We start from the raw sequence: 27,078 nt of genomic DNA on the forward strand, positions 1-27,078 counted from the left end.
GAGACACACACACACACACACACACACACACACACACACACACGATTCCCACTCCCGAGATCACTGCTGCCCCTGTGGGGTGTAGCCCCCTCCCCTCATGGTGGCACACCAAAACAGCAACCCTAAGCCACTCTTGCCATGCCTTGGGGGGCAGCCACTCTGACCCACCCCCACCCCCACCCCACTTCTGGGGACACTCGGTACCCTTGAGGGAGGGGGAAGCAGCAGAGATCCTGCTGCTTCCCCCTCCCTCATGGGGTATCATTCAGCAGCGAACAGGATCGGACCCTCCTCCTGCCCCATGGGGCCCCCTTCTCCCCCCCCTTCTGTGGACCCTCAGCACAAGGAAAGAGGAGGGGAAGGCAGGGGCCCATCTAGATGCCCGGAGGGTTTCCGGACCCCACTGGGGTGTCATTCAACAGCTGGCAAGATCGTAACCCCCCCCCTCCTTCCCACCGGTCCCTTCCCCATTCCACTTCTGGAGACCCTCAACACGATCGGAGGAGGGGGAAGAGGCAGGGGCTCGTCTAGATGCCTGGAGGGTGTCCGGACCCCTCTGGCTGTCGGGCATGATCGGACCCTCCTCTTCCTCCTCCTCCTCCTCCTCCGGGCCCCCTCCCCACCCGCCTTTCCCGGCCGTAGGAAAAGCGCAGGATTTCCTGCCATTCGCGGGAGAGTCGGAGCGAGCGGAGCATGGGGAATTGGCCCGGGGGTCCCGCGCAGCCCGGCGCCCGCGGGCGCACGCTCTGCTCCCGGCACCGGCCCTCCACCTCGGAGGAGAGCGACCCCGGCGGCAAGAGCAGGTCAGGGGGGGTGGGTGGGAAGAGAGGGGAAGGTGGGCTTTTCCCAGAATCGGGACCCCTGAAGAGGCTTCGAGCTTTGCTGGATGGAGGGACGTTCCCGGCCCCCGTCCCACTTCTGCAGGGGATCTCCCTTTGGGGAGGGGGCATGGTTGCAGAAAAGCCCACCCGTGGAGTTACTTTGGGTGGGGGGTCAGAGTGGGCTTTAAACCCACAAGGGGGAGGGGAGAAGGAGCTGTGATCCCAGAGAGGGCGAGAGCGGGCATTAAATCTATGGGCAAAGGGAAGAGGGGGCTTCAAACCGACGAGGGGAGGGGGCTTTAAATCTAGGGGGGGGGTTAAACCCAGGGGAGGGACAGAGAAGCGGCTTGAACCCTGACACTGGGGAGGAGAGCGGGATTGAAACCCATGAGGCGAAAGGGGGTTTTCAACCCACAGGCTTGAAATACCCCCCGACGGGGGGGGGGCTCAAAGGGGCCTTGAGAGCCCCCCAAAGGCTAAAATCAGCCACGGTTGAACCCCAGCAAGGCTCGGACCTGCTTGGGAATGCCCCACCCTCCCCTTAACTCACCCCACATACTTAGAAGGTGCATTGGACAGCCCAGGCACGGGTGGGTCCCCCACCTCCGCTTCCCCCCCCCCCCGAAATTCCCCTGCAAGGAGGTCTCGATCCCCGGACTCTTCGTCCTCCTCCTCCTGCTACCCCCCCCCCCCGCGGACCCTGTTTCCTCTGGTGCTGACCCCAGGGAAGACTTCCTGGCAAGCATATTGTGGGGAGGGGGCTGAAAGGAGGAAGGGGTTGCCCAGGAGTGCCGGCTGCGGTGGGGCAGGGTCCACGATCTCCCCCCCTCCGAATAGGGTGGGGTCACGGCAGGGAGGACCCCTGCTCCTCGGCCCTCAGGCCCAGCCACCTGTCAGAGTGGCAGCCCCTTCCTCACTTTGAAACCCAGGATGAAGACCCCTTCCCTTTGGAAGGGGCCTTGGAGGTCATCCAGTCCAGCCCCCTGCTCCAGCGGAAGACCCTCGCAGAATCCCAGAACACCAGTTCCTTTAGCGAGCGTTCAAAGTTACCACGGGGCGGGGGGGGGGGCTTAGGACCACCGGAGAGACTGCCCATTCCTGGGAGGTGCCCAAAGCCCCCCCTGGGAAGAGCAAATGCCCCCTATTGGTGGTCTCCTTGAGTAGGGGGTCTCTGTGCCCAGGGCATCTTTGTGGGGGACTGCTGAAACTTCAGCCCCCTCCCTCGCCTTGTCCCAGCCTGCCCATGCCCCGATGCCAGCCTTGGCATAGGCAGGGCAATGCTGGGACCTCCGTCCATTGGGATGCCAGAGGGCTGGGCAGGATGAGTCTTTGGGGGGGGGCATCTTCTGGGTCTCCAGCTCTCTCCCTCACCTCATCCCAGCCTGGCACAATGCCAGTCTTCAAAATGGCATGAACTGGGCACTGCTCAATGCCCCATCCACTGAGTTTCCAGGGGGCTTGGCAGAGTGGCAGCCAGCTGGGGTCTCTGTGGGGGTCTCCGTTGTCCAAATGCACCTTTGGGGGCCCCTCCACCTCCTCCACCCATCATGGCACCATACCCTGATGCCAGCCCTGGAGACGGTACGGATGTTTCCTGCTGGCACCTACACCCATTGGGATGGTGGGCAGATTGACAGCCAGCCCGGGGTTCCTTGGGGTCCCCTTTGCCCAAATGCCCCTTTGGGGGACCCCCTATCACCTCATCCCAGCCTAGCAACATGACCTGATGCCAGCCCTGGAGATGGCATGGGTAGGGCACCATCCATTGGTCTGCCAGGGAGATGGGCAGGGTGCCAGCCAGCTGGGGGCTTCTTGGGGGTCTCAGATGTCCAAATGCACCATTGCCCCCCCTATCACATCACAAGCTGGCACCATGCCCCAATGCCAGTCATTTAGAAGGCATGGGTAGGGCACCATCCATTATTCTGCCCAGGGGGCATCTTCCTCCCTCTCATTTTGGGGGAATCTCTCTGTAGCTACCTCCCCTCCCTCTCTCTCCTCCCCCCTCCCTACAGCTTGCCAGCTGAGCGCCCCGCCGACCCTCCCCGCTACGCCCGGATCAAGAACTGGCAGACGGGCACAATTCTGTACGACACGCTCAGCGCCCAAGCCAGGCAGGTGAGGATACCCGCGACGGTGGGGAGGGACGTTGGCAGTGGAGAGGGGGAAATGGGGGAGGCTTTCCAGACTCCCCTGCCCTCTTGCCCGCCACAGAAATGCCCCCTTTGCCCCTTCCAGGAGGTGCCATGCAGTGCCAGACGCTGCCTGGGCTCTGCCATGCTCCCGAAACAGATGCTGTCCGGGCCAGACGGTGTCCGCTCGGAGGAAGAGCTGCTGCCCATGGCCCGGGATTTCATCACCCTCTACTACAGCTCCATGAAGCGGTAAGTCCTGGGCAGCCCCGAAAATGGGCACCCTCACCTTTGCCCACCGGGAAGGCCGGTGCCAATGGGGCATCTGGATCTAGGCAGCCCATTTTCCCAAAGGGCACCTCATTCTCTCTCCATGCAGGCTGGCAGTCCGGACCCTGGCACCCCACTTTCCCAGGGGATACCCCATCCTCTTTCCATGCCCACCAGCCTAGGTCCTGGCACTCCACTTTCCCAAGGGGTGCCAGGATCTCTGCAACCCGCCCTGATCCGCCAGGCTTTCGGGGTGCCAAGCGGGCACCCAGAAGGAAGCAAGGGAAAAAGTTTGTAAAATCAGAGCCTCCGGCTGTTCCCCATTAGGGTCCCGGCTGTCAGACAAGCCCCCTTCCCCAATTCCTGTGAACCAAGCAGGCACAGAGACCCCTGGGTGTGTGTGGGGGTCTTCTGTCATTCTGGACCCCCTGCCCACTGGGCCCCTGCCTGGCACAGGAAGCCTGCTGCTCCTGTTTGTGCCGGACGCCTTATCGGAGCTCCTTCCTCTCCCAGCCTGGCCCAGCCCAGCGTCTCTTCCGGACCCCTCCCCACTCCTCCCAGCCTGGGACGTCCCGCTTGGGTCTCCCCCGCCCCCTGTAAAAACATCCCAGCCTGGAAAATCTTATCTGGCCAGGCATGGAAAGAGAAATAAATAATGAATGGGACACACCAAAGCCCATCGTCCCCGCCCTGACTTGTCCAACTTTCAAGGAGGCGGGGGAGGGGAGGCCAAACTCTCCCCGCCAATCTCAGTTTTGGAAATTTACCCAAAGCGGGGACTGGTGATGTCCCACACGGCAGGGCCGTTTTCCTACACTAAGCCCCTCCTTTCAGGACAGGCCCCTCCCCTATTTCTCCCAGGGGGGGCACAGCCCCCCCCTCCCGCTCTGTCAAGATCAGACACAGATGTTGGTACAGGGAGTCCTCGACCTACGATGGCTCGCTTAGTGACTAGACCACGGTGCTCTGGAAAAGAGACCCAGGATTGTTTTTCACACTTATGACCGTCGTCGCTCCCCCCACGGTCGCGGGATTGACATTTGGACACTTCTGATTTGTGGCAGTTGTGATGTTCCGGGCATCACATGGATCCCCGTTAGCAGAGTAATATGGGGAAGCCAGATTCATTTAACGACAGGGTGGCTGATTGAAGCACCGTGGGAATTAACAATGTTGGCAATCCTTAAATGGGGCAACACTCACTTTAGCAATGTCTCATTTAGCGACATAAATTTGGGGCCATAAGTTGAGGACTGCCTGTATGGACGGGTTGGACTGGATGACCTCTGAGGTCCCTTTCAACCCTATGATTTTAGGAGGGGAAGGGGCCTCTGAGCCCTTGGCGAATCGTACAATCTCAGTCGCAAATCGAGAACTATCTATGAGAACTCCTGCCTTGGGCAGGGGTTGGACTAGATGACCTCTGAGGTCCAGTTCAGCTCTATGATTTCAGGCAGAGGGGGGTCCCAGCAACCTGTTAGCCATGATTCCTGGCTTACAAAAACCACCTGGCTTGGCCTAGCAGTTTGAGATCCCTGTGACCGGGGATAAAAGCTAGTCCTTGACTTACGATAGTTCACTTAGTGACCGTTCTGACGCTTTAGAACAGTACCTACGACGGTGGCAGCATCCCTGCAGTCATGGGATCAAAATTCACTTAACAACTTAACAACTGCAGCGATGCACTTAAGAAACCTGGCGCATGAGGTCGTAAAGCGGGGGACGAAACTCCCTTCACAAATGTCTTACTCGGCAACCAAAGTTTTGGGTTCGATTGTGGTCATATGGCGAGGACTACCTATTTGCAACCGGGGCTCATACGCATGAGGGTTGCACAGCCCCATGGTTCCACTCGCGTGAACATCACAGGGGCTCACGGTGACACACGTGTGCGTGTTGTGGGGGCTCACAGTCTCACTCGTGCAAGGAAGCGGCGCTCGCCTGCACCTCACACAAATCCATCCCCCCTTTCCCCTGCTGCGGACCGCCAACCCGGAAAGGGTTGGGAACTGTATTCGAGTCCCCCCCTGCAGGAATCCTCAGTGTCTTCCCCCCCCCGCAGCGACTGGCTGCCCAAGTTTTCTTCGATGCCGACAAGCATCATTGTAGTCATAAGTTGAAGGCTCCCTGTAGAGGCTGGCGGGTGGGCACTAACATTTCAGCTGCTTTCCCGGCCTGGTTGGGCATCTACCCACCTGCATGGAGGGGGTGTCCTTGGACTCCCCCTGCCCGCCTAGCAGGGGTGACAGAAGGCGTTGGCATCTTTAGCTCAGAAACCGGGAAAGAGGCAGCCAGCCGGATTCTCTTCCAACCTCCTACGGCGGTTGCCTCGAGCCGAAGTGGCAGAGAAACACCGTACGGAAACCCCTCTGGTCCTTTCTTTTCTCCCCAGGGCCGAGTCCCAGGCCCACCACCAACGTCTCCAGGAGGTGGAGCAACAGATCGCCACCACCGGCACTTACCAGCTGCTGGAGGCCGAGCTGGTCTTCGGTGCCAAGCACGCCTGGCGCAATGCCGCACGCTGTCTGGGCCGCATCCAGTGGAACAAGCTGCAGGTTCATTGGGAGTGGCGGGATTGAAATCATTCGCCTTGCTGGGCTCCCACGGGCAGAACCCACCCACCCATGGGAAGACGGGGGTCCGTGATAAAGGCTCCCCTATTCCAGCTGGCAAGGGGGTACCAGGCTGAAGGTCTTTGTCTGGATCCGTCTCTCGGGGTTCCCCACTTGCAGCCCCTCCTCTACGGGGAACTTTGGTCCACCGGGTGCCTACCGGCGGGGAAAAAGATGGGCATCCCTGCTCCCCGTTTGACTCTCCTTCCCACTAGGTCTTTGACGCTCGGGACATCACCAGTGCCCAGGAGATGTACACCTTCCTCTGCACCCATATCAACTACGCCACTAACCGCGGGAACCTCCGGTGAGCCCTGTGGGCACAGACTGAAGGTTGCGGCAGAAGGGCCCTCTGGCAAACGCTGATGATTCTCCCTCACTTCCTTCTCACCAGGTCGGCCATCACCATCTTTCCCCCGCGGGTGGCAGGACGTGGGGACTTCCGCATCTGGAACCAGCAGCTCATCCGTTATGCCGGGTACAATCAGCCTGACGGCTCTGTCTTAGGAGATCCGGCCAACGTGGAGCTCACCGAGGTGAGCAGGGCAGGTCGTCCTCAACCTACGACTAAAAGGAAGCCTAATTTTTCTGTTGCTAAGTGAAATAGTTGTTCAGTCCCTTTTCACGACCTTTCTTGCCACGGTTGTTCAGTGAATCACTGCCATTAAGGGAGTCACATGGCTGTTAAGTGAATCTAGCTTCTGCCCTGATTTCACTTGTCGGAAGGTCCCAAAACGGGATCATGTGACCCCGAGACATTGCAACCGTCATAAATAGGAGTCAATTCTCAGTGTCTGAATTTGGATCACATGACCACACAGATGTTACAATGGCCATCAAGTATGAAAAACACTAAATGTGACACGTTGAGGTAGTCCTCCACTTACAACATTTAGTAGCTATTCAACTTTAATCTTATTAAAGTTGAAAGTTCAAAGTTTCAACAAAACGGAACAACGCGACTTGAAACCGTTTTTCATACTTGCAACTATGGCAGCATTATGTAACAACTCCAGGAAGAAAAGTCAACCAAGGGGGGGGGCACATTCACGAACAATTGTCTCATTTAACGACTCAGTTGTGGTTGTAAGTTCACCTGTATTGAAAATCGATGGCGAAACAGGCTCAGCCCTGCGCCCCCAAATCCTCTGCTCCTTCTGCCTTGTGCCTGAATGAGGGGGGGGGGTCTCCTGCTGGATCCTGACCTGCCCACCCTGGAAGGAGCCTGGACCCCCCATCTACCTCCATCCAGTTCAAACACAGGGGCATCCTACCCCCTTTCGTAGTGCCCACTGCAAGATTGCCATCTTGGCCCATACGGTTTCCCTGTAGGGTCTGCATGTAGGGAGGGGGGGAGGGGCTCAGGGCTGGTGGCAAAGCCAGCGAGGGGAGGGTGAAGCAGACTGACTCCTGGGGACCACCTCCCCATTGCTGTTCTCTTTGTCCCCTACCCCAGCTCTGCATCCAGTACGGCTGGCATCCCCCTAATGGCCGATTCGACGTCCTCCCGCTGCTGCTGCAGGCTCCAGACGAGGACCCCGAACTCTTCGTCCTGCCCCCTGAGCTGGTGTTGGAGGTGCCCATCATCCACCCCACGTGAGTCCAGCTGGCCTGATCAGGACCCCAAATGGGGGGGCACAGTGGTCTCTGGGGAGTCTCGGACGAGCCCAGGAGCACAGGGGTCAAGTTCCTTTGATGAAAGCCACTCCACAGCCTGGTGGGCCGCTTGGGCCCCTTGTCTGATGCCCTCTAAATCTGTGGGATGGGGTCGCCCACCCCCTTTGCCACAGCTAATGGCCTGCATGCTGCCAACGGCAGAGCCGTGGCCAAGGGCACCAGGTTGGAAGAGTCTACGACAGTGGTGGGTTTGTACCGATAGTGGTTTGTCGATCTGCCCCCGAACCGGTTCCCGGGGCTGCAGTGGCACTGCCGCCATCTTGTTTTTTAGTTCTGCACATCAAGCGCACACATGAGCGAACAGGCAGTAGTGCCTGCCAGAATCCACCCCTGGTCTACGGGCACAGAGTCTCTTTGTGGTTGGACGAAGGACTCTTCCGGGGATTCCCTAACCTTTCAACTTTCGTGCCCTGGTCGTCTTCAACTGTTGCTCGTCTTCTCCAGGCTACCGTGGTTTGAAGAACTGGGCCTCCGCTGGTACGCCCTCCCGGCTGTGGCCAACATGCTGCTGGAGATCGGTGGTCTGGAGTTCCCCGCCGCCCCGTTCAGCGGCTGGTACGTGGGCTGCGAGATCGGCATGCGTGATTTTTGCGACTCCCACCGCTACAACCTCTTGCAGGTAAGTGGACTTTCCGATGCCCTGTCTGAGGCTCTGAGAAAAGAGGGGGGGGAGATCCAGCCCCTTAGATAGTCTCTGCCCTATATTGGTAGTCCTCGCTTTATGACCACAGTTCAGCCCCACATTTTTGCTGTTAAGCGAGACATACATGAAGTGGACGTTGTTAAGCAGGATATATGTGAGTCTGACAGGTTTTCTGGCCACTGTTGTTGGATCCCTCCCGGTGATATGTTAGTCCCCCGGTCGTTAAGTGAGTCTGGCTTCTCCATTGACTTTGTTTGCAAAAAGGGGACTGCATAACCCTGGGATACTGCTACGGTCATAAGTATGAAGCAGTTGCCAAACGTCCGGATTTCGACCACGTGTCCGTGGGGATGCTGCAACGACCGTGTGATAAATGGTCCTCCTTTTTTTTCAGTGCTGTTGTAACTTCGAATGGTCGCTAAATGAATCATTGTAAGTCGAGGACAGCTGTAATTGTTTGGTTCACCTGGCTGGGCTCTCCAACCCTGGGCATCAGGAGGTCTCTAATAGAAAAGGAGAACCTGCACAGAACTGGGGGGCACTTAGACTGGCCCCGGGGGGGGGGGAATCTTCCCGGAGCTCCCCCAAAGCAACAGCCTTTGGCAGCCCCCTTGCAAGGGTCTGTGGCCGTGATGGAGAACCTCTGGCACGCAGAGCCATTTGTCAGGGCACGCGAGGTGTTGCCCTGTTAGCTGGCCAGTGCACATGCGCACGCTGAAGCCTCCGGAGGGCTAAAACCGGCCCTGTGAGCAAACCAGAAGCCCACGCCTGAACTCCTGGTTTGCCCATAGGGCCCGTTTTTTGCGCTCTGGAGGTTTCGGGGTGGGGGGTTGGGGAGGGTGAAAAAAGAATGCCAAAAATGGGGGGGCACTGGTCCTGCATGCATGGGGTCCTGCACATAGAATTATGGGTGTGGCACGGCTACTCATGACCCCCCTGCGTTCCCCCCGCTTTTGGCACGCGAGCCAAAAAAGGTTCACCATCTCTGGTCTATGAGGTCCTGGCCAGTTTGGGCTATTGGTTCCTGCATCAGACTAGAAAGCAAGAGGCTGGGAGTTCTAGTCCCGCCTTAGGCATGACAACCGGGTGGGCAACTTTGGGCCAATCACCAGGAGACTGGGAGTTCTAGTCCCACCTTAGGCATGAAAGCCGGCTGAGTGACTTTGGAGTAGCCCCTCTCTCTCTCAGGGCAACCTACCTCACAGGGCTGTTGTTACGGGGTAAAATAGGAAGATGAAGATCCGTTGGATATGTTTGCCCCCTTGAGTTGTTTATATAAATATTAAAAATGGGTTAGAAACAAACAAACACCAGCAACCTCTCCCTGCAAATGGAGCTGCTGGAGATCCCGGACAGACCCCCTGTAAAGTCTGTTCCTGCTTCTCCATTATTCCTGCCTCCCATAACCGGAGAGTTCCTTGCAGGGCGTGGCTGAGAAGATGGGGCTGGACACGGGGACCACCCTCTCCCTCTGGAAGGACAAGGCGGCGGTGGAGATGAACGTAGCTGTGCTGCACAGCTTTCAGGTAGGGGGTGTCAGGACAGAGAGTCCTCACTTTACGACGGCCACTGAACTGCGCATTTCGGTCACCATGTGAGATGTTTGTTTCTGGGAATGTGGCCCTGCTTTCTGTCATTCCACCCTCCCTCTCTCCTTCTTCCTCCCTTTTTTTCTTACTCTCTCATTCCCCCCCCTCTCTTTTAAGCTGGCAGCAGCTTTGTGTGGTCTGTGTGGGGGGGCAGGACCCCACCCACCCTTCCTTTCACCGTTGAGGGGTCTGGAAGGGAAAGAGAGCTTCAGGGGTGTGGTGGGTGATGGTTAATGGGACCCCACCCTTGGCCCTTCTCTGCAGCTGGCCAAAGTGACCATTGTGGACCACCACGCCGTGTCAGAGTCCTTCATGAAGCACCTGGAGAACGAGCAGCGTATCCGGGGGGGCTGCCCCGCTGACTGGGTCTGGCTGGTGCCCCCCATCTCTGGCAGCCTCACCCCCGTCTTCCACCAGGAGCTGGTCAACTACCAGCTCTCCCCCGGCTTCCGATACCAGGTGGGTCTCTCACCTCCACGCCCCCTCTCCCCCACCCTGGGTTCACTGATGGGGAGGGGGCTGTGCTTCCTTCATCTGATGTTCCTTGTGGGTTTTGCTCCGCTATGCTGAGAGGACTTTTGAAAGACTCTTGTGGGAGAGAAAAAGGGAAGAGGACAGATGGCCACGAAGCTGAGTTACGAAAGAAGGAAGGGGGGGGAGGAGGAGGAGAATGGCAGGAAGGACACGGAGGAGAAAGGAGGAATAGAAAAAAGGAGAAGGACAAGAGAGGAAGAAGAGAAAAGAGGAGGAGGAAGAGGGAAGAGAACAAGAAGGAGAAGGAGAGGAGGAGAGAGGAAGAGGAGAAGAAGGAAAAAACAAAATGGAGAAGGAATAAGAGAAAGGAGAATAGCATTGCAGACTTATATACCGCTTCACAGCCCTTTACAGCCCTCTCTAAGCGGTTTTATAGAGCCAGCTCCCCCCCCCTCCCCAACAATCTGGATCCTCATTTACCAACCTCGGAAGGACAGAAGACTGAGTCAACCTTGAGCCTGGTGTGGTTTGAATTGCCAAATTGCAGTCATCTGGCAGTTGGCAGAAGGAGCCTGCCCTACTGCGCTCTAACCATTGCACCCCCACGGAAGGAGGAGACCCAGAAGGTGAAAGAAGGAGAAGGAAGAGAAAGGAGAAGGCGAGAACAAGAGGGGAGGGGGAGGAGGAGGAGGAGAAAGAAGAAGGAAAAAGAAAGAAAGAGAAGGGGAAGGAGAGAACAAGAGTGCAGAAGGAGAAAGGAGGAGGTGGAGAAAGAAGAAAGAGAGGACAAGAAGGGAAGAGGGGGAGAATGGCAAGAAGGAAGAAAAAGAAGGAGAAAGAAGGAAGAGAACCAGAAAGAGAAAGGTGGAGATGACAAGAGAAGAAGAGGAATAGGAAGAGAGGAGGAGGAGGAGGAGGAGAAAGAAGGACAAGGAGAGGAGAAAGGAGGAGGAGAAAGCAGAAAAAAGGTGGGGAAGGAGAAAGGAGACAGATAGGACAAGAGGGAAAGAGGGGGAAACAGAAAGGAGAAGGAAAAAGAAAGAAGGAAAAGGAGAAATGAGGAGGAGAGGACAAGAGGGGAAAAGGACAAAAGGAGGAGGGGGAGAAAGGAGGGGGAGAAAGAGAAACAGAAATGAGGAAAAAAGACAAAGAAGGAGGAGGAGGAGGAGGAGGAGGAGGAGGAGCCCCTGGATTTTGATCCTTGGCCATGTCTGACCAATCGTAGCTCACTTGTCCCAGGCCGTAATTTCCCACAGTCCCTAAGCGGAGGATTCTGTTGAGAGTTGAGGCCTCCCCGAGTCTCTGGGACCTCAAGGACAGCTAGGAGGCCTTCATCTCCTCCCTCTTCACCCATCTGAGAGTCTCAGATCTTCCCCTGCCCTCCCCCCCCTGAAGAGACCCTCTCTCCCCACAGGCTGACCCCTGGAAGTCCTACATCCCCAAAGGGACCACCATCACCCGGAAGAAGACCTTCAAAGAGATCGCCAAGTAAGTCCCCCTCCTTCCTCAAGTTCTCCAAACCTAGCAGGTCCACCAGAGGAGAAGAAGGCTTGCCCCATTGGTCTTGTGACCCACCCACCCCCCCGTTCAAAGTCAGAGATGGGTTGGACCTCTCAAGCCCGTCTCTCCACAATCCCGCTCTCCTTTCTGTCACCAGTGCCGTCAAGATCTCCGCCAAGCTGATGGGTCATGTGATGGCCCAACGGGTCAAAGCCACCATCCTCTATGCCTCAGAGACGGGCAAGTCCAAGGCCTACGCCTTCAACCTGAAGGAACTCTTCCAGTCAGCTTTCGCCCCCAAGGTGAGCCCACCGGGACCCCTCCTCATTCGGGGAAGCTCCACGGGATGCTTCTTGGAGAAGAAGGTGGAAGACACATGGATTGGGACCTTCCCAGCACTGTGGGGGAAGACCTTCTTGGGTCTTGGGGCTGGAGAAGTTATGTGATCTGGGTTCAGGAAGTCCACACCTGGGTCAGGCATGGTCTATGCCCCACTGGACTTTGGTGTCCATCGCTGTGGGAGAAGGTTGGTTGGTCAAGGAGAATCTTCAGAGAATGCAAGAGCTACTACCAGGTCGCGTTGAAACAAGGCCTTTCCAGTCAACTGGTTGACACATTTTCAGTGAGGGACCTGGGATGGAGCTCCCAACTCTTCCAGACTGGGTCATGGTTGACCTACACGCTACCTTCCGTCTGGTCCAGGAGAACATCTCACTGACGATGCCATGCAGGGTATAGGAAAGGAGAACAGCCCTTCCTTTCCCCCTATGGCCAACCTCCATCTCAGAAATCCTCAGCAGATACCATCAACAATTGGGGGTCCCTGTCACTGGTGGGTAGAGATGGAAGATGTTCATGTTTCCATCTCCTGCTGTTTCCGTGTCTCGCCCTACAGGTGATGTGCCTCGATGAATACGACGTGGTGTCCTTGGAGCACGAGACCCTCGTTCTGGTGGTCACAAGCACTTTTGGCAATGGGGACCCACCTGAAAATGGAGAGGTAACGGCCTTAATGTGGGACAAAGCGGTTGGACCATCTGGACAAGGGTCTCTCAACCTTGATGACTGGAAGATACGTGAACTTCAACTCTCAGAATCCCCCAGTCGGCCTCCAGATCAGTGTTCCTCCATCTTGGTGAATGGAGGAAGTGTGGACTTCAACTCCCAGATTTCCCCAGCCAACCTGAGAATTGGAGGAGTCTGGAGTCTGGCTGGGGAATTCTGGGAGTTGAAGTCCACTCATCTTCAAGTCACCAAGGCTGAGACACGCTCATCTGGAGGCTTTGACTTATCTTCTCCAGAAGATACGGTGGTCCTTTCTGGCTCCATGCCTATGGAGATTCTCAATCCTCCAGGTCATGGTTGCCTCATGGTTGCAACTGGACTTTCTTGGGTTCTTCCTTTGAAAACATTTCACTTCTCAACTGAAGAACTTCCAAAGTTCTGAAGAAGGTTGAAGAACAGAAGAAGCTTCAGAACAGAAGAAGGGATGAGAAGCGAAAGGTTTTCAAGGAAAAAAAACACCCAAGAAAATCCAGCAGCTTTTTGGGGAAGCACTTTTGAGGTCTTCTTCTGGCTCATTGGAGTTTGCAAATTCTTCTTCCGGAGTTGTCTCACGGATGAGGTGGACATTAACCCATCAGGCCTCCTAGCCAGGGCAGCCTAGGGTAAGTTGAGCAGTCACTCCCATCTGTTGACAAGGCTGCCCCTTATTTCTTCTGCTGTCCTCCCCCCAGTGCGCTGGGGATGATGGTGGTTGGATGGATGGATGTCCACAGAAGAGTTTTGCTCCCTCAGGTAGGACCAAGTCTCCCCAATCTCGTCCTTCAGCAAGTCCTGGCTGGTTGGGTTCTTCCTTGGAGCAAAGGAGACCTCAAATCTGTTTCAGATGCATGGACGTAGAGTCACAGAGTTGGAAGGGAGCTTGGAGCTCTTCTAGTCTAACCCCCTACTCAAGCAGAAGACCCTCTACCCTTTCAGACAACTGGTTGTCCAATCTCTTCTTGAAAGCCTCCATTGGTGGAGCACCCACAACATCTAGAGATATTCCACTGGTTAATGGTTCTCACCGTTAGGAAGTTTCTCCTTCGTTCTAGGTTGCTTCTCTCCTTGGTTGGTTCTTTCTCATTCCAGAGTTTCTCCAAGGCCTTGATGGAGATGTCTTGTCCTTATCTCGGAGCTGTTGAGCCGGAGTTTCAGAAGTAAGCCTTGCTATATTTTCTCTCTCCAAGGTGTTTTCTGAATCAGCTGTGGGTTCAGCTGCTGGAGCCTGGTTGAAGGTCCTTCAGCTTGGACCTTTTCCTCCAGAGGACCTCCTCCTGGCCCTCACCTGGCCAAGGAACCCTCAGCAGGAAAGGTCTTCAGAGCTTGGTTGTGGAGAGAATTAGCTTTTTGAACAATTGTGTATCATGAGAAGGCCCAATGAAGACACATTCTGGAAAGAATGATGTTGGAGTTCTTTGAAGGCCTGAAGGAAACGTCTGCTATCTGGATGGTGGGGGTCCTTGTGAGTCAACCCACATGGGATTATAATGGGAACCACAGGAAGACCCATCCCACATTGTAGCAGATCAGTGGCATTAGAGCCCCTTTCCCCAAAGGTGGTGGACCCCCACCACATTTATGGGACTTGAAGTCCAGCATAGTTGGGAGAGACAAGACCGGGAAGGTGAGTTATGAGATCTTGGTTCCCATAAGTTGCTTTCTCAAACATCTGGGCAGCCCCTAAAATGGAGTCCTACTTCCCACTTACCTTAAGTGCAAAGGGTCTTTGGAAAGCTACTCCAGATGTTGGCGTCCTCTGGTCCCAAGCATCAGAAGCCATGCTCTGACCCCACTTCTGGAACTTTTTGTGCTCAGGACCCTTCCGACTTTTAATACATTATGAAGGAGCCCCCAAAGAGTTATGATCTGTATGGCTTACATCTACTAATATTTATGGCATTAAATTTAATTACTTACAACTCCCCCTCCTTCCATCTTCCTTCCTTCCTCTCATCCTCCCTCTTCTCTCTTTCCTTCCTCCCTTCTTTCCTTCCTCTCTACCCCCTTCCTTCTTTCCTCCCACTCTTTCTCTTTTCTTCTTCCTTCCTTCCCTCCCTCCCTCCCACCCACTCACCATTCATTCCTTCCTATCTACCCTCCTTTCTTCCTTTCTTCCCTCCTTCTCTCTCTCCTTCCTTGCTTCTATCCTTCCTTGTACCCACCCTCCCTTCCTGGCTCTTTCTCGCCTTCTTTCCTTCCTCTCTCCCACCCTTCTTTCCCTCTCTTTCTTCCTCCCACTCTCTTTTCTTCTTCCTTTCCTCCCTCTCTCCCATCCACATTTCATTCCCTCTTTCCCACCCACCCTCTTTACTTCCTTCCCTACTTCCTCTCTCTCCTTCTATCCTTCCTTTCTTCCCTCCCTCCCTCCTCTCTCTCTGCTTCCTTCCCTCCCTCCCTCTCTTCCCTCCTTCCTTCCCTCCCTCCTCTCTCTCTCCTTCCCTCCCTCCCTCTCTTCCCTCCTTCCTTCCTCCCCTTCCTTCTCTCTGTCCCTCAGGAGCTACAAGATGCGTTTCAACAGCATCTCCCAGTCTGATCCCTCGGTGGTTTTCTGGAAGAGGAAACGCCGGGAGTCCAGCAACACCGACTGTGCCGGGGCCCTGGGGACCCTCAGGTGGGTTCCGGGCAGCCAGGCAGGAGATGGGACCCCAACTCAAGTCTTGCTGGGGGTGGGCAAATACGGTTCCTTCGTTTACGAGAGTCAGGCAAAGAGCCCCCCCTCCTCACAGTTTCAGCCGAGCCCCAAAGAGGAGAAGCCGCTCAGGACCCCCTTTGTCTCCTCAGGTTCTCCGTCTTTGGGCTGGGATCTCGCGCATACCCCCATTTTTGTGCCTTCGCCCACGCAGTGGACACCCGGCTGGAGGAGCTGGGTGGTGAGCGGATCCTGCCTCTGGGCGAAGGGGACGAACTCTGCGGCCAGGAGGAGTCCTTTCGCACCTGGGCCTCCAGCGTCTTCAAGGTGGGTGTTGGGCAGTGGCAGGATTGCCCCCCCCAAGCCCCTCAAAAGTGAACCCCTTCCTCCCTGGGGCCCTTCTGCTCAGAAACAGCCAAGTGTTCCTGTAAACACTTGGGCTCCTCCCCATCTCCTTGGGAAGGGCATCGCTGCCACCTAATGGCCAGCTGTGCAGGTAGTCCTCGATGTACGACCCAAATTCCATTGCTAAGTGAGACATTTGCGAGATCAGTTTTGCCCCCTTTTTATGACCTTTCTTGCCACGGTAATTAAGCAAATCACTGCTGTTGTTCAGTCACTCACACGGTCATTAAGTGAATCTGGCTTCCCCCACTGACTTTGCTCGACTGAAGGTCACAAATGGGGGATCATGTGAACCTGCAACACTGTGACCATCATAAAGAGGTCAGTTGCCGGGCATCTGAATGTTGATCGCGTGACCCATCGGGATGATTGAAAGTGTGAAAAATGGTCCCGAGTCATTTTGTTCACTGCCGTTGTAACTTTGAATGGTCACTAAACAAACTATCGTCAGTGAAGGACTACCTGTAACCTGCCCAGAAGATGCACCTGGGGGGGGTCTGGGGGCTGCTAGCAGGTTCCCCTCTCTGACCTCCTCCAAATTTTTCCTTGCAGGCCGCCTGTGACACCTTCTGCGTAGAGTCCGACTCCGTCTCCACCGAGGTTTTCTCCAACCGCTGCAGCTGGAAGCGCAACCGGCACCGGGTCCTGGCCCAGCCCAGCAGCACCTTTGACCTCCTGGCAGGTAGAGGAGGGGGACGGTCAGAGTAGCCCCTCCCTCCCCACTCCCCCCGATTCAACTTGCCCAACTTGGCTGGGTTTTTTGGGCAGTGCGGCTGAGCGCGTAGCTTGGTGGTGTTCCTGAGCTCCGGTTCCTCAGCTCGATGTCAGGCTGTGGCTGGTTGCAAAATCGGGCCACACAAGTGGGAGCACACGGAGCTGCATGTGCGCAAGTAGTGCACAGACGAAACCATTCCCTCCTTCCCCCTTGTCCTCTTCCTCCCTCCCCTCCAAAACATCCTGTTTGATGCACCAGCTGTCCTTCCCCCAGGTCACTTGTGTCCACCCACTCCTAAAATACGTGGAGGGCCTTTGTGGCCAGAAATGGTGCACCCCTCTTTTTTAGGAAGGCCTGGCTTTAGCGTGGGGAGACCCCTGGGGGGAGATACCCCCCTCACCTTCATGGCTGAACCATCCCGTTCTCTCTCCCTGTGACCCCCCCCACCCCAGATCTGACAAAGATGCACAAACGCAAGGTGTTTCCGTGCTACATCATTTCGGTCAAGAACCTGCAGAGCGCCGATTCTGGGTGAGAGTCCTTAGGGTGGGGTGGGCGGTGCCCCCCTTCTGCAGGTAGGTGGTGGGTGGAAGGGCCCCTCCTGAATTCCATAACCCCCCCCCTCCCTCCTCTCTGCTCTCCTGGTTTCATCTCCCACGGCTAAGCTCAACTCCAGGGAGATACAGATACTCCTCAACGTCCACGCATTTATGTCGCTGAGAGAGACATTCACTCAGTGAGGTTTGCCCTGTTTGCCATGGTCATTAAATGAATCCCTGCAGTGGTTTTAAATTAGTCACATGGTCATGGAGCAAATCTGCCTTCCTTGTTGACTTGGCTCATCCAAAGGTTGCAAAAGGAGACTCACCCGAGCCCGGGATACCTGCAACCATCCTAAATCGTAGTCATTGGCCAAATGTCTGAATTGGTCTCAGGCAATCCCGCTGATCGTAAGGGTGAAAAATGGTCTTTTTCAGTGCTGGAAAAAATGGTCACTAAATGAACTTTGGTTGGTCGAGGGTTACCTGTATTTCACCTGCAGACGTAGAGTTGAGGGGGCCTCCGAGGCCATGTAGTCCAACCCTGGGGTGCAGTGCAGGAGTCCCAATGCAACCACCTTCAGGGAGCTCATTCTTGGAACCCCGCTTGGCATCGATTCAGTTGGCGTGGGGGGCTCCACACTCACTGACGCCTTGCCCCCTCCCACCAGCCGGGCCACCATCCTGGTACGGTTACAATTGGGAGACCAACCGGAGCTGCAGTATCAACCTGGCGACCACGTCAGCATCTTCCCCGCCAACCGGCCGGACCTGGTAGAGGCGTTGATGCAGCTAGTCCAGGACCCCCCGCCGGCTGAGGAACCTGTCGCCGTGGAGACCCTGGAGGCGGGCACCGAGGGTGAGAGCTGGGAAGACAGATGAGTCCCGGGGGCGGAGCCTGTTGCCCTGATTTGCATGTCTGTGCCAAATGCAGGGAGGGCCAGCTATACAAAAAAATGGCGTGCGAGACCACAGGGGTGCCTGCCTTTCAGCAAATGCCCGAGAGGTGGGTTCCTACCAGTTTGATCGGTTCGACCGAGTAGGAAGTAACTCGGCCTGCCACGCGCCGCCATCTTGTTTTTTGCTGCTGCGTATGCACAGAAGCATTTTTTTAGTACTGTACGTGCACTCATAGCGCGCATCAAACATGCATCAAGCGCACAGGGCGTCCCTGAGCAAACCGGCAGTAGCAGCAGCCAGAACCCACCCCTGAAATACCCAGACCCGCCACCCGGGGGGGGGGAGACAAGAGCCCGCCGGGAGCCCTCGACTTACGGCCACGATTGCGACCAGAATTATAGGGAGTCCTTGATTTACAATGATTGAGGTGAAAATTGCAGATCATTCCCCAACTTACGACCACAATTGAGATGAGAATGTCAGGTAGTCCTTGACTTATGACATTTGAGCCCAGAATTACAGATAGCTCTCGAATCTCGACTAATGACCACAGTTGAGATCAAAATTGCAGGTAGTCCTCGACTTATGACAATTGAGCCCAGAATTACAGCAAGTCTTCGACTTACAACCTGGATTGAGCCCAAAAGTTTGGTTGTTGAGTGAAATAATTGTTCTCAATTTTGTCCCGTCTTACAACCTTCTTGCCATGGTCATTAAGCAACCCCCCCCCCAGTCAGGTTTGTTGCATGGTCATTAAGTGGCTCCCCCATTGACTGTGCTAGTCAGACAGTCGTAAAAGGGGATCATGTGACCCCTGGGACACTGTGACCGTCGTAAATACGAGTCTGTTGCCAGCATCCGAATTTTGACACAGGGATACTGCAACGGTCGTAATTGTGAAAAACAGCCCCAAGTCACTCTTTTCACTGCTGTCGAGACTTCAAACGGTCACTAAATGAAAAGTCTTAAGTCGAGGCCCCCCTGTGATGGTTCTGAATTTTGTCCTGTTTTACCACCTTTCTTGCCATGGTCATTAAGCGAATCCCTACAGTCGTCAGGTTAGTTCAATGGCTGCCCCGTTGACTGTGCTCGGACGGCCATCCGAATTCGGACACGGGGATGCCGCAACGGTGTGAAAAACACTTTTTTTTCACTGCTGTTGAAACTTTTTTCCCCCAACTTTTTTTTTTTTTATTCTCTTACATTCCATTTTAAGTTCACATAATTGTTATTCTCCTTTACGTTTGTCAGTCTTATACATTTATTATTTCATTTAATAGGTTAGAATATACAGTTTGGGTTGCTTTGTTTACCATCCCTTCCGCCTTATTTTTCCTTTCTTTTCTCCCTCCCTCCCTTCTCTACTTTCTTTCTTCCTTTCTTCCTTCCTTCCTTCCTCCTCGCCTCCCCCTTCCTTCTTCCCTTCCCTTTCTCCTACTCTTCCTCTTCCTCTTTCCCTTCCTATCCTCTCCTTCTCTTTTTCTCCCTTCCCTCCTCATCTCCTTACGTCTTTCTTCCTCCCCTCCTCTTCCTCTCATTCTCTCCTCCTCTCTTTCTTTTTCTGTTGTCTCTTTCAATTCTCAGTTTATGTTTCCTTGGGATGGTCTTCCCACCAACCCAAAAAGTAATTTGGTATCCTTTCTTAGTCCCTTCCCTTCGCTGATCTATCCTATGTTTTCCCCACCCTTTATATCTCGCTCTTGAATATAGACTTATATATTTAATATCTTCTTTTCTGTTTTCCCCTTCTTTCCCTCCCCTTTTCCATTTAATAGTTCATCCTCTGGGTTCTCTATCTTCTCCTTATCTTCTTCTCTAGCTCCCTTCCGCTGTTGAAACTTTCAACAGTCCCTAAACAGACTGTCGTATGTCGAGGAGTGCTGGCGTGAGTTGGAGTCTGGCTTGGGGGCCCGTGTCACGCTTCACTCCACCGCCCTCTCTCTCTCTCTCCGTCGTAGGCGTGAAACGGATGTGGGTGCCCAGCCACCGCCTGCCCCCTTGCACGCTGCGCCAGGCGCTCACTTACTTCCTGGACATCACCACGGCGCCCAGCCCACAGCTGCTCCAGCTGCTGGCCACCCTGGCCGAAGACCGAGTTGAGCGGGAGAAGCTACAACGGCTCAGCCAGGTAGGGACGGCGCTCGGACGGAGAATCACAGAGTCGGAAGGGATCCCAGAGGTCATCCAGTCTAATCCCCTGCTCGAGCAGAAGACCCTAGGACAGATTCATGGAAGGGACCTCCGAGGTCATCTAGTCCAACCCCCTGCTCAAGCAGGTGACCCTTACAGAACTATAAGAGTTGGAAGGGACCTTGGAGCAGGGGGTTGAACTAGATGACCTCTAAAGTCCCCTCCACCTGTGTTATTCTGCTATTCATTCAGAAAGGTTTGTTGTTAGTTATGAAGTGGTGTCCGACCCATTGCGACCCCATGGACTTCCTGTCCTCTCCCATCCTCTGGAGTCCATTCAAGCTCAGGCCAACTGCTTCGGGGACTCCGTCCAGCCACCTCCTTCTCTGCCGTCCCCTTCTTCTTCTTCTGCCCTCCATCATTCCCCGCATTCAGCTCTTCTCCAGGGGGTCCTTCTTCCTTCTCCTTAGGTGGCCAAAGTCTTTGAGTTTCCTCTTCAGGATCTGGCCTTCTAAAGAGCAGCCAGGGTTGATCTCCTCTAGGACTGACCGGTTGGATGGCCTTGCAGTCCAAGGGACTCAATGCAGGAGTCTTCTTCTCCGGCACCAGAGTTCAAAGGCCTCCATTCTTTGGCGTTCAACCTTCCTTGTGGTCCAACCTTCACAGCCATCCGTTGCAACTGGGAAAACCACAGCCTTGACTAGATGCCCTTTTGTTGGCAGGGTGATGTCTCTGCTTTTTAGGATGCTGTCTAGGTTTGCCATCACTTTCCTCCGCAGGAGCAAGCGACTTTCAGCATAGTCAATGAAGTAGATGTTTTTCTGGAACTCTCTAGCTTTCCCCATGATCCAGTGTTTGTTGGCAATTTGATACCTCCTTCCTCTGCCTCTTCGAAAGCCTGCCTGTACTTCTGGTAGTTCTCGATCCACATACTGCTAGAGCCTTGCTTGTAGGATTTTGAGCATAACTTTACTAGGGTGTGAAATGAGTGCAACGGTGTGGTAGTTTCCCCTCCAAGAGCTGTTTGGTGCCCATCCCGGGCTCAGCTGTGCTTCGCTTTCCCCGATTTCACGATCTGTCACCGTCCTGAGTGCCGATTCTTCTGCCTGCAGGACTCTCTTCTCTATGAGGAATGGAAGTGGTTCCGGTGCCCGACGGTTGTGGAGCTGTTGGAGGAGTTCCCCTCAGTGGCACTGCCCACCTCGCTGCTGCTCACCCAGCTGCCCCTGCTGCAGGCCCGCCAGTACTCTGTCAGCTCTGCGCCTGACGCCCACGCGGGAGAGCTGCACCTCACGGTAGCCGTGCTCAACTACCGCAGTCAGGGTAAGTGGGCAGGAGGACATTGGGGCGCCTCAGAGGGAAGATAACTGGCATTTCCATGATCCTCTCTCTTACAGCACGGGGCTATGATAATTCACAATGCCCATCTGGACATGGGTAGCTCACCACGCCCATCTGGCCATAGGCAACTTGCCACAGGTAATTTGCTGCAGCCAACTTGCTGCGGGACAACTCGCTGAGGGAAACTTACTGCGGGAAACTGGCTGCAGGACAATTCGCCTTAGAGCACTTTGCTGCAACCAATTCACTGTGGGCCAACTTGCTTTGGGCCAACTTGCTGTGAGACAACTTGCCGCAACCAATTTACCTCAGGACAACTTGCTGTGGGACAACTTGCCACAGCCGATTTGCCTCAGACCAATTCGCTAAGGGACATCTCACTGTGAGACAACTCACTGCAGCCAATTTGCCTCAGGACAACTTGCTGAGGGAAATCTCGCTGTGAGACAACTCTCCATGGCCAATTTGCCTCAGGACAACTTGCTGCGGCCAATTTGCCTCCGAATTACTTCCTGTGAGACAACTCACCACCATCAATTCGCCTCAGAACAACTCGCTATGGGACAACTCGCTGTGAGGCAACTTGCTACGGCCAATTCACCTCAGGACAACTCGCTAAGGGACAACTCACTGTGAGGCAACTTGCTATGGCTAATTTGCCTCAGGACAACTGTCTACCTGACAAGAGTTACAGTAATATAAAATAATGGTGGAATAGAATCATAAAAGGATGCAACAGGAGGGACCAAATAAAACATGAATGATAAATATTAAAATAATTTTTAATTTTTTAAAAAAGAAATGAAATTGAATTGTTCAATTATCCAGGGGCGAGGAAACTGGTGGGTAGAAGGCAATTCCATGGGGCTCATGATGGTGTGTCTGTTTTGTCCCCTAGATGGGAAGGGCCCAATGCACTACGGAGTCTGCTCCACATGGCTGTCCCAGCTCTCTCCGGGCGAGATGGTGCCAGCTTTCGTCCGAAGGTAAGGGAGCTCCCGATGGGAACTGGAGTCCTTTGACATACTTTTTTCTCTCCAACACATCCTGCCTCTTTCCAGGGCAATTGTGCTGAGATGCTCTCAAATGAAGGGGGGCTGTTTTTGAAGCAGTTGCTCCCCCTCAAGATACAGCTAGTTCTCAACTTACCACCACAATTTTATGTTGCCAAGTGAGAAATTTATGAAGTCATTTCCCTCCTGTTTTACAACCACTCTACATGGGGCAGCCCTTGAAGAGCATTCGGAGACTTTAGCTCGTCCAGAATGCAGCCGCGCGAGCGATTGTGGGTGCACCTCGGTACACCCACGTTACACCTATCCTCCACAAGCTGCACTGGTTACCAATTGGTCTCCAGATATGCTTCAAGGTGCTAGTCATCACTTATAAAGCCCTTCATGGTATTGGACCTGGGTACTTGAGAGACCGCCTGCTGCCAATTACCTCCCAAAGGCCCATTAGATCACACAGGGCTGGCCTCCTCCAGGTTCCATCCACTAGCCAATGCCATCTGGCTACCACCTGGGGGAGGGCCTTCTCTGTGGCAGCTCTGGCCCTTTGGAACGAACTCCCTGCGGAGATTTGGACCCTCACCTCTCTCCAGGCCTTCCGAAAAGCCGTTAAAACCTGGCTGTGTCGGCAGGCCTGGGGTTGATGAGTTCCCTTCCCCTCTCAATTTGTGTGGCTGTTGGTTATTTTTAAATGCTTGTATTTGTAGCTTTTGTGTTTCCCTTCCCCCCTTGGGTTTGTGCGCCGCCCTGAGTCCCGCTGGGAATAGGGCGGCATATAAATAAAATGAAACCTAAACCTAAACCTAAACCTTTCATGCCACATTACTTAAGTGAATCCCTGCGGGTGTTAAATTAGTGACATGGCTGTTAAGTGACTCTGGACTCCCCACCCCTTGACTTGGCTTGTCTGACGGTCGCAAAAGGAGATCACGGGACATTGCAACCTACATAAACACGAGTCCATTGTCAAGTATCCAAATGTAGATCATAGGCAACATAGACTCACAGGACTGGAAGGGACCTCGGAGGTCTTCTAGTCCAACCCATTGTCCAAGACAGTCGTCCTTCCACAGTTCCGAGGTGGCTGCAATTGAGATGTCCGATTCGGGATTCAGTGCCATCCCCACCCAATAGGAAGGAAGGCAGGGGGCTGATCTGTGTTGCTTGTACAGAGGGAAGGTGGGAGGGGGAAGACGGCCTTAGTCCCCCCCTCCCCTGCTGTTTCTGTGTCTTCTGGCAGCCAGGAGCTGCCGTGTTTTCCATTATATCTGGAGCTCGCCATGGGATGGGTGACCCAGGAGTGCATTAATTGCTCTATAATCCCTTCCGAACCACAGAGTTCAAGCAAAGTCTCTTTGGTGGTCTTTGCATCAGGAGAATTTGGGGTGTGGGTTAATGAAGACCCCAAACCAAAGTGAATCATACTATAAAATATAGGAGGCAGTCCTTAATCCCCGAAGCTTGCAGCCAGGGGACCAAAAGGGGGGGAGATCTGCTGGGGAGACCCATGGACATTTGGGGTGCCATCTCAGCAGGGGTATCGCCCATGGTTCGCCAGTCAACAGAAAGGCTCAATTATAATTAGGGCTACTGGAAGAGACCCCACAAGTAATTTGCTTCCTCTCTTGGCCCTAAAGCACCCCAAATTTCCAGCTACCGGAGGACCCCACGGCTCCCTGCATCCTGGTGGGGCCCGGCACTGGTATCGCCCCATTCCGGGGTTTCTGGCAGCAACGGCAACACCAGATGGAGACAACAGGTGAGTCGGAGGGGAGTGGTATTGTCCTGGGGAGAGGGGAAGGGTGCTGGTGGTCGCTGACAAACGTCAATCAATCAGAACAGTGCTGGAAGGGAACTTGGGGGGTCTTCTAGTCCAACCTGCTGCTCAAGCAGGAGACCCTTACAGAATTACAGAACCACAGAGTTGGCAGGGACCTTGGAGGTCATCTAATCCAACCCTCCTACTCAAGCAGAACCTCTGCAATTTGAGACAAGTGGCAGTCCAATTTCTTCATAAAAACCTCCAGCGATGAAGCACTCACAACCTCTGGTGGCAAGCAGTTCCCCTGGTTAATTGTCCTCACCGTCAGGAAGTTTCTCCTTCATTCCCGGTAGCTTGTCTCCTTGGTTAGTTCCCATCTGTTGTTTCTTATCCCGTCTCCTGGTGCTTTGGAAAATAAGTGGACCTCCTGTTCTTTGGGGCAGCCCCTCAAACACTGGAAGGTTGCTATCCTGTCTCCCCCCACCCTCAGTTCTTTTTTTCTCTAGACTGGCCAAATCCTGCAGCCGTTCTTCAGATGTTTTGTTCTCCAGGCCTTTAATCAGTTGCTCTTCTTGCACTTTCCCCAAAGTCTCGATGTCTTTTTTGTAAACTGGATGCAGCACTCTGGACATGGCCTTACTAAGGCTTTACAAAGCGCAATTAACCCTTCCTGTGATTTTGATTCTACGCCTCTGTTTAGAGAACGTAGGATTGCATGAGGCTTTTGGGCAGCTGCCGCACACAAGCTGACTTGTTTCAGGGATTGTCTGATAGGACTTTAAAGTCCATCTCCCCGTTTTTGAGCCTACTTTGTACCTGCCCAGGTGTAAAACCTGGCTTTTCTCCACATTAAATTTCATTGTTCAAGATCTTTTTGGCTCCTGAAATTGTCTTCTGGAGTGTTGGCTGTTCCTGGCAGTTTAGTATCCTCTGCAAATTTGATGAGTTCTGCTTCCTTTCCCTCATCTGAGTCATCGATGAAGCCACTGAGGAGTCCTGGGCCCAGGATAGAACCTTGAGGTACCCCACTGCTTGCTCCATGTGTATGTTGTGCCGTTAAGGACTACTCGTTGAGTATAGTTTGTCAGTCGGTTACAACTCCATCTAGTGGCGATGCCGTCCGTCCCACATTTTTCTAGTTTACTAAGAAGTAGGTTGTGGTCTACTCTGTCGAACGTCCGTTCTTACCCAGCTCCCCAAACACGGCACAGACAGACCCTCTGACCTGAACTCAAATTATTCCTTTATTAGGAATGCCAGCAGCCGGAAAAGTTTCTCTCACAGGCTAAGGTCTGTCCGGCTGGGAGATGAATACTTCTCTGCCACACGTATTCATCTCCGCCCCCTGCCTTTTCTCCCCAGAGCTAGTGTGGGGCTTCGCCAGCAGCAGTGGATCTTCCGTCCCAAGGACCGGCCCATAGATTTCCCCTGCTCTCCTCTCCCCTCCCTTCTGCGCATCCACACGTCAGGCACTGGACCCGGCTGTTCCTCCTCTTTTCAACCACCTCCAGATCTGGAGGCTGTTAACTCTCCGAGGCTGACAGACAGCCCAGGCTCCGCCTCTCTCTCCCCTCCCTCTTCCCCCTCGGAGCTCCCAGGTTGCCCTGATGCTGACCCTGACTCCCAGTCCTCCTCCTCTTCCTCCTCCTCGGCTGCTGGAGAGGGGAGGGGTGGCCAACAGGCCACAACAATGCTTTATTGAAGTCTAGGTATTCTATGGCATTTCGCTGGTCTCCTAGTCACTTTGACAAGGTTGGTGTGACGTGATGTGCTTTGAACAAACCCAGTACAAGCCGATTGTGGTCTACGCTGTTGAACGCCTTACTGAAGGCTACCTTGTCCTTCCAGGCCTGTCCACCAGCGAGATGACCCTGGTCTTCGGCTGCCGTAGCTCCCAGCACGACCACATCTACTGCGAGGAGATCCGAGAAGCGCAGGAAAAGGGGGCTTTACATCGTGTCCTCACCGGCTTTTCGCGAGACCCCGATTACCCCAAGGTAGCCAAATGGAACCTCCCTCCTTCAGATGACCCGTGTCTTATCCCAGGGGAGCTTCCGCTCGTCCTCAGTCTCCACTGGCAGACACAAAAACACGTCCCTGGTCCCCGGAGGTGACCCTGAGGCCAGGAAGGTATCCTGACGGGGTGGCCGCCGAGCGCGGGACACGTTCCCCACTCGCTCTTTTGTCTGCTCCCCCAGACCTACGTACAGGACCTGCTGCGGCTGCACCTGGCAGACCACGTCTTCGAAGTCCTGAGCCAGCGCGAGGGCCATGTCTACGTTTGTGGGGATGTCACCATGGCCACGGGCGTCCTGCAGACCATCCAGCAGATCCTGGCGCAGGAAGGGAGGATGTCGCTGGTCGAGGCGGGCGACGCCATCAGCGAACTCCGGGTACGCCGGGTGGGGGAGGGCAGAGGTTGTGGCTCAGCTTTGCCTTGGCTCTGCTTTCTCAGGGTCCAACTTGTGTCTCTGTCCTTCGACCCCCACCCACAGGACCAAAACCGCTACCACGAGGACATCTTCGGCCTGACCTTCCGCACACAGGAAGTGGCGTCGCGCATCCGAAGTCTCTCCTTCTCCAAGCAGGGCCGGAAAAGCTGCCTCGTGACGGAGCCCTGAGCGCCTTACCTCCCTCCCTCTTCTCGGGACTCCCATTAAAGACCTTACGTGGTCACCTTCCCAGTCATCCTTCCTTCTTGGATGGGTGGGGTGGCCGGTTGGGTCTGCTTCTCTGGCAGAACCATCTCATTTTCCACCCGGGCACCTCGGGGGGCACAAATCTGTACCTGCTGTCCAGCAGAACCCGGGCACCTTTAAAATGTTGCTCCCCACCACAACTGCTACTAAGTGTATAGGGAGTCCTCGGCTTACGACCAAACAATT

General features: G+C 54.6%; 1 protein-coding gene across 2 annotated transcripts; it reads left to right on the plus strand.

Moving 5' to 3' along the window:
* Positions 1-675: 675 nt before the first annotated feature.
* Positions 676-26,895, plus strand: NOS3 (nitric oxide synthase 3). 2 transcript variants are annotated; one of them, XM_032238010.1, is made up of 26 exons: positions 676-803; positions 2,837-2,939; positions 3,060-3,205; positions 5,616-5,778; positions 6,051-6,142; positions 6,230-6,371; positions 7,292-7,431; positions 7,957-8,131; positions 9,580-9,681; positions 10,009-10,203; positions 11,633-11,706; positions 11,876-12,020; positions 12,614-12,718; positions 13,852-13,919; positions 15,257-15,373; positions 15,544-15,718; positions 16,349-16,478; positions 16,964-17,042; positions 17,722-17,909; positions 19,909-20,078; positions 21,193-21,403; positions 22,320-22,407; positions 24,069-24,190; positions 26,042-26,190; positions 26,392-26,586; positions 26,689-26,895. In XM_032238010.1, exons 1-26 carry the CDS (start codon positions 694-696, stop codon positions 26,812-26,814), a joined length of 3,510 nt encoding a protein of 1,169 aa, XP_032093901.1. In that variant the 5' UTR covers positions 676-693; the 3' UTR covers positions 26,815-26,895. The 2 variants fall into 2 exon arrangements, with proteins under 2 accessions (XP_032093901.1, XP_032093902.1); XM_032238011.1 differs by lacking the exons at positions 15,544-15,718; positions 16,349-16,478; positions 16,964-17,042; ... (6 more) ...; positions 26,392-26,586; positions 26,689-26,895 and having other exon boundaries at positions 13,815-13,919; positions 15,257-15,343.
* The last annotated feature ends 183 nt before the right edge of the window (positions 26,896-27,078 follow it).

This window comes from Thamnophis elegans, chromosome Z (assembly GCF_009769535.1).
Source record: "Thamnophis elegans isolate rThaEle1 chromosome Z, rThaEle1.pri, whole genome shotgun sequence".
Classification (NCBI taxonomy): Eukaryota; Metazoa; Chordata; class Lepidosauria; order Squamata; family Colubridae; genus Thamnophis; species Thamnophis elegans.

What these genes read in the sequence shown, in the direction of transcription:
- NOS3 (XM_032238010.1), top strand. Translation starts at nt 694, where the DNA reads ATGGGGAATTGGCCCGGGGGTCCCGCGCAGCCCGGCGCCCGCGGGCGC. An exon ending in TCAGCGCCCAAGCCAGGCAG is followed by an intron (nt 2,940 to 3,059) that starts GTGAGGATACCC and finishes TGCCCCTTCCAG; the next exon opens with GAGGTGCCATGCAGTGCCAG. An exon ending in ACCGCTACAACCTCTTGCAG is followed by an intron (nt 8,132 to 9,579) that starts GTAAGTGGACTT and finishes AGTTCCTTGCAG; the next exon opens with GGCGTGGCTGAGAAGATGGG.